General features: G+C 42.5%; 1 protein-coding gene across 1 annotated transcript; it reads left to right on the top strand.

Annotated features, from left to right (window-relative positions):
* The first annotated feature begins 279 nt into the window (after positions 1-279).
* Positions 280-1,664, top strand: LOC112654286 (histidine--tRNA ligase, cytoplasmic-like). Its single transcript, XM_035698970.2, is given in 3 exon segments — positions 280-482; positions 485-778; positions 781-1,664. Coding segments are annotated over 3 exon segments (1,347 nt in total). The 5' UTR covers positions 280-313.
* Positions 1,665-7,192: the final 5,528 nt, after the last annotated feature.

The raw sequence follows: 7,192 nt of genomic DNA, 5'->3' as shown, positions 1-7,192 counted from the left end.
CTAGTGAGTAAAATTAATGTTCCAAGAAATTGTGTCCTCATGCTCCCCTGTATTAATGCACCCTGGCCTTATGCACATCATGGTGACCTGACTACCAAGGGAACATAGAAACTAGAGTATCTTTTCGGGGGGAAGGAGAGAAAGGAGAAGATGCAGGAGGTGTATTTTATTTGGCATACAGCTCGAAATGCTTGAGAGATACCCTGTGAAGAAACATAACAATTTGTTGGAAATGCAGCTCTGGAATTTAGAGGCAATTAAAAACTATCCAGTTTTTGGGTCTAGACAGCCCTCAGCGCCAGTTGGCCGCAATATGGCAGAACATGCAGCATTGGAGGAGCTAGTGCGACTTCAGGGAGAGCGCGTGCGGGGCCTCAAGCAGCAGAAGGCCAGCGCTGAGCAGATCGAGGAGGAGGTGGCAAAACTACTGAAATTGAAGGCACAGCTGGGCCCTGATGAAGGGAAACAGAAGTTTGTGCTCGAAACCCCAAGGGTACAAGAGCCTACAGTCCCCGGCAGATGGCCGTTGGAGAGAAGGTGTTTGATGTCATCATCAGCTGCTTCAAGCGTCATGGTACAGAAGTAATTGATACACCTGTGTCCGAACTAAAGGAAACACTAACTGGAAAGTATGGAGAAGACTCCAAGCTTATCTATGATCTGAAGGACCAGGGTGGAGAGCTATTGTCCCTTCGCTATGACCTCACTGTTCCTTTTGCTCGATATTTGGCAATGAATGAACTGACCAACATTAAACGCTACCACATAGCCAAAGTGTATGGCGCGATAACCCAGCCGTGACCCAAGGCCGGTATCGGGAATTCTATCAATGTGACTTTGACATTGCCGGACAATTTGACCCCATGATCCCTGATGCAGAGTGCCTGGAGATCATGTGTGAGATCCTGAGATCCCTTCAGATAGGCGACTTCCTGGTCAAGGTAAATGATAGGCGCATCCTAGATGGGATGTTTGCCATCTGTGGTGCTCCTGATAGCAAGTTCCGTGCCATCTGCTCCTCAGGGAACAAGTTGGACAAGGTGTCCTGGGAGGAAGTAAAGAATGAGATGGTGGGAGAGAAGGGCCTCGCACCCGAGGTAGCTGACCACATTGGGGACTACGTCCAGCAGCATGGTGGGATATCCCTAGTGGAACAGCTGCTCCAGGATCCTGAACTGTCCCAAAACAAACAGGCCTTGGAGGGCCTGGGAGACCTAAAACTACTGTTTGAATACCTGACCCTGTTTGGCATTGCTGACAAGATCACCTTCGACCTAAGCCTCGCTCGAGGGCTAGACTACTATACTGGGGTGATCTATGAGGCGGTGCTGCTACAAACCCCAGTGCAGGCAGGGGAAGAGCCCCTGGGTGTGGGCAGTGTGGCTGCTGGAGGACGCTATGATGGGCTGGTGGGCATGTTCGACCCGAAAGGACGCAAGGTGCCATGCATGGGGCTTAGCATTGGGGTGGAGCGGATCTTTTCCATTGTGGAGCAGAGGCTAGAGGCTACGGAGGAGAAAGTATGGACCACAGAGACACAAGTGCTTGTGGCATCTGCACAGAAAAAGCTGCTGGAGGAGAGACTAAAGCTTGTCTCAGAGCTCTGGTCCAATAAAATGACTCAACCACTGAAAAAAAATAAAACCATCCAGTTTTTAATCTAAATTATTAATCATATTCTAGCATCCTGTCTCTTAGTGACAGCAATTTCCTGCATCTTTTCTTTGAACAGTCTTTGCCACCTTGCTCTTTCCCTCATCAATAAACTAAGTTTGTCATGCCCATGGTGTACCTGTACGAGAGTTACACTTGCAGCTTTTTAAAAATTATGCTTTGGCATACTATGTATCAGAGTTTAAGCAAATCCATATGGATATTTGTTTTATGTGTATTTCTTAATTACAAATATGTAATTAATAAATAAGCGTATATCTAGTTTATTATAAGGATTTGATGTGACTGTACTATAGGAGCTGGTTCAGAGGCCTAAGTAAGGGTGTAAAGTTGTTTCTGTGTCTGGTGCTGGCACATGAAGTCTACAGGCAGTTGGGAAAAGAAGATGGATGTGGAGTAGAGCAAGCAAAGACAAGCCGGATAAAAGAGAAGGTGGTGCCTTCTACCGTCGAACTAAATATGCATGTGGTCCAGGAGTCAGGGAAGCTGATCCCGCAGGAGCATCTGGCAGGGGCCCAGCTGCTGCCTCGGGCCCTCAAGGTGAGCCTGAAGATAAGCAGCAACATGCCTGAGTTCCAACGGCACTTGGTGTCCTGCATCCACCTTTCAAGCATTAAAAAAATTTAAAATTTAAAAAAATGACTACTGCCCCACTTCTGCATTCTCAATCTTGTGTAGAATTTCTCTTGAGGGCCATACTATCCTAGAAATCTGTAGAAAAGGGAATTCTGGAAAACATGGTTCCAACTTAGCTGAGTTGAGAGGATACAAATCCATCGCACACTATATATCCGCGAATTTGGTGAAGTGGGGCTTACAGACCCCCGAAAGCTCCTCATGGGTAGGCTATGGGTTATAAACCCTGAGTTATTACAAATCTCTTTCTGAATTGACACAATAATAGGACTGGTATCAATGACTCAGTTAAGAAAACATGCCTTCTAAATTTAAGCTTATCAGTGTCCATGAATTATAACAGCTGAAGAATCTGTATGATATTTGTTGCCTTTCTAAGTTTCTCTTCCCCCCGGAGCAGGCATTTTAAGAAGCTGGTCAGTCTTCTGTAGGTACTAAGAAGTCACCTTCTAGATCATGCTTTTTTTTTTTTTTTTTTTTTTTTTTTAGTGTAGGTTTTATTTTCCAATTTTTCAAGCGAATGCATCCCTTATTAGAAATTTATTAGGGGGACAGCCCGGGTAGCTCAGAGGTTTAGCGCTGCCTTCGGCCCAGGGCGTGATCCTGGAGACCCAGGATGGAGTCCTACGTCGGGCTCCCTGCATGGAGCCTGCCTCTCCCTCTGCCTGTGTCTCTGCCTCTCTCTCTCTCTCTCTCTCTGTGCTTCTCATGAATAAATAAATAAAATCTTTTAAAAAAATAAATTTATTATATATGCCACTGACTTCAGTCTTAATTAATTAAATTAAATAAGTGAATATTTTTTCCTCTGACATCTAATGCTTCAGATATATTTAAGCCATAGAATTGTGTTGGAGATATTGCTATTCATCTGGAGTTTCAAACTTCTTGAACACTGGATGGCCCTTCATTCCTACCCTGGCTTCTTGGTTTTGAGTCAATAGGAAACATTTCAGTTCGATTGTCTCTTGATCTTTTGACCAATCTTCATCTCCACAGAAAGGAGGCAAGCCCTGGCCCATCTGTTCTCTGCCACACTGGAAAGGCTTTCTATTATGGAGCTAGATAGTAACAGCCAAGATATTGGGGATTTTTATGCAGTGCTGCTTTATCACTATGGGAACTTGGACTACTCTGTTTTCTGAGAACTGTTTTCACAAGGACATTGTTTTGTGGGATTTCACTGAACATTTTACTTTTCCTTTGTCAGATGGGTCTGAAAATATTACATCTTAGAGTGTAAGATGTGTATGATGACACAGTTTACATGTATATAAATAGAAACAAAAAGAAGCCTTTACCTTTTTCCCATTTTCAAGCTTTACCCAAGATTTCTGCACTCCTGATATTATTAAAAAAAAAAAAAAACTTTCATAGAGACCAAAAATAGCAGTTGATGGAAATGTGACATCAGAACAAAAAGTTATATTAGTTTCTTTTTAACTTATTCATTCAAAGACTATGTTACGTCCATTGAGAACAGAATTCTTTTTTTTTTTTTTTAGAGATTGAGAGGAGAGCCTGTGTAAGTGAGTTTGGAGGTGGGGAGCAGGATGGGGGGAGGAGTGGCAGAGAGTGAGAGAGAATCTTAAGCAGGCTCCATGCCCAGCTTGGAGCCCAATGATCTCATGATCATGACCAGAGCTAAAATCAGAGTCAGTCACTTAACTTACTGAGCCACCCAGGTGCCCCAAGAAAACAATTCTTATAATAGAAAGCAAACAAGAGTGCATAGGCTCTGGCCTTATGATCTATACAGAAGGTTCCTCTTATGTATCTTATCTGTAAAATTACACCTTACTTGTAATTTCTTTTTTTTTTAAGATTTTATTTATTCATGAGAGACACACACACACAGAGGCAGAGACACAGGCAGAGGGAGAAGCAGGCTCCATGCAGAGAGCCCGATGTGGGACTCAATCCTGGGACTTCAGGATCATGCCCTGAGCCAAAGGCAGGCGCTAAACCGCTGAGCCACCCACAGATCCCTACTTGTAATTTCTTAGTTATTACATAAGATGACCCAGTTCGGGTTGTTAATCTCGTGAACTTATGCATAGGATAGTGGCCAATAATAGATAATACTCAAAAAACACTTGCCAAATGAAAAAGGAACAAATGGATGAATACATACCTTCACAATGTTATATTATGTTTACCAGCCCTCTAATTTCTAGCATCAGTTAGCATATCTATTCCTAAAGCACCTTCTCTAAACTGAGACAGAGCCTTATTTCCACCCCAGTACAGCACACACTGTGGATGCTGAGAGAGGCCGGTCCGTAGCATTCCAGGAACGATCTCAAGTCCAGAAGTTACTATCTTCAAGAGACGGGACTAACTATGGAAACCTTGAAGTCCTATTATTGCCACTGATGATTCCAAGCTCACCTGAGGACTCTCCCTGAAGAACTTTTTGTTGTGTGTTCCAATAGAACTTTATTTATAAAAACAGGTAGCAGACCGGATTTGACCCTCATCCCATAGTTTGCTGATACCTGGAATAGGTAATCATTTGTCAATGACTAAAATTGAAGAAGGTAATTTGGGGGGTTATCAATTCCTACCATGAAAACATTTTTTTTTAATTTAAATTCAATTGATTAACATATAATGTATTATTAGTTTCAGAGGTAGAGGGTCAGTGATTCATCAGTCTTGTATAACACCCAGTGTTCATTACATCAGGTGCCCTCCTAATGTCCATCACCCAGTTACCCCATCCTCCAACCCCCCTTCCCCTCCAGCAACCCTCAGTTTGTTTCCTATGATTAAGAGTCTCTTATGTTTTGTATCCCTGGAGAACTTTTATAAAACACTCTATTGAGCACCAGTTAGTCTGCTTATCTTAAAAACCCATGAAATGTCTGCCAATCTACTCTTTTACTTTCCTGTATTAAGAGTATTTTACCCCCTTACACTCAAGCCCCACGTGATAACTCAACATCAATTTCTCCTTTAGCTTAGTCTGAAAAATCCTCGTGTGTTATGATAATCTGAGACTTCTATTTAGGAATATCTAGCAGATACAGACAAAATTAGCTATATAAAAACTGGGAAAGAGGCAGCATTTGTCTTGTGTACACTTAAGCCATCCTTCATCTCATTTTCACCACATCTTACTTTCAAGGTATAAAAGCTCATTCTTGGGGCACCTGGCTGGCTCAGTCAGCAGAGTGTGCAACTCTTGATCTCAGAGTTGAGTCCAAACTCCACATTAGGTATAGAGATTACTTAAAATTTTAGAAAATCTTTTAAAATTTTAAAAAATAAAAACTCATTCTTCATTAGCTGTATGATTATCTTTTTAAAGTGTATATGGGAGATATATACATATATATAGCGACCCACTTCTGAACTTTCAGTGGCTTCCCATTACTCTAAGATAAAGACCAAACTCTAACATGATCTCTATGCCTTTGCATGCTCTTGTCCCAGCCTAGCTCTCCAATGCCTTGTCTCTCTTGTCTCCCTGTTGCTTCTGCCATTTGCCTGCACTTGCTGCAAGTCTCTGCCATCCACCCCCACTGCCTTCCACGCCCTGTCATCTGTCCACAGTAGCCATCTTTTAGTTCCTAGAAGGGATCATGCTCACCCCTGATAGGAGGAGGGCCTTTGAACATAATGCTTTTTTTTAAATTGTGGTAAAATATAAGTAACCAACAATTCACTATTTTAACCATGTTTAAGTAGATAATGCAGTGGCATTTAGTACATTTACAATGTTGTGTAACCATCACCACTACTGAGTTCCAGAACATCTTCATCATCCCAAAAGGAAACCCCATACCTATTAAACCATCACTCTGCATTCTTCCTTTTCTGAAGACCCTGGCAATCACTAATCTGGCTTCCGTTTTTATGGATTTGCCTACTAGACAGGGGCTCAGTCCAACTTTTCACCTCAGCTTAGGTCTTGATCTCAGGGTCATGAGTTCAAGCCCTGTGTTAGGCTCCACGCTGAACACGGAGCTGACTTTTTTTTTTTTAATTTTTATTTATTTATGATAGTCACACAGAGAGAGACAGAGGCAGAGACATAGGCAGAGGGAGAAGCAGGCTCCATGCACCGGGAGCCCGATGTGGGATTCGATCCCGGGTCTCCAGGATCGCACCCTGGGCCAAAGGCAGGCGCCAAACCGCTGCGCCACCCAGGGATCCCGGAGCCAACTTTAAAAAAAAAAAAAAATTCCCCTGCAATCAAATGAACTTGCCTATTAGGTGTATTTCACCTAAATGGAATCATACAGTAAGTGATCTCGTGTGTCTGACTTCTTTCCCTCAGCTTAATGTTTTCAAGGTTCGTTCATGTCATAAGATGTATCAGTACTCTGTTCCTTTTTATGGCTGAATAATGTTCCATTTTATGGATGCTGAACACACTGTTATTTTGTCAAGAATGAGTTTCCATCTTTCCCATCATCTAGTTGTCTCCTGTGCAAGCCCTCAGCAGTCAGCAGTCAGTCAAGTGTTCAAGATCACTTCCTCAGAGAACTTCCCTGAGACTCCAGCTTCGATGATGTCATAGGCATTTTTCGGCCAGCTTCCTCTTCTGACCGCTCTTATCTCCCACTGCAAAGAAACAGTCATTTAGGGACTTTTGATTAATGTCTGTCTCCCCAGCTAGAACCCAAACCTCATGAGACAAGGAATCACATCTGTATTAATTCCATATTGTATCCCTTGTGCCTATGCCAGGGCCCAATATATAAATAAACTTTTGTGAAATAAATGTTGTGAAATTATTTCCCACTGAAAAGTAAATAATTGGCAGCTGCTTAATGTTCTTTCATTCTCAATGGCATTTTGAATATGAATAGAAATAGCACTGTCATGGAGAAATTCCAGGGAGGAATTTCCCTGGCAGGATGTAAGGGGCAGA

This window comes from Canis lupus, chromosome 15, assembly GCF_003254725.2.
Source record: "Canis lupus dingo isolate Sandy chromosome 15, ASM325472v2, whole genome shotgun sequence".
Taxonomy (NCBI): domain Eukaryota; kingdom Metazoa; phylum Chordata; class Mammalia; order Carnivora; family Canidae; genus Canis; species Canis lupus.
The sequence above is the reverse complement of the archived record's forward strand: the minus strand, read 5'-3'. Positions and strand labels throughout refer to the sequence as shown.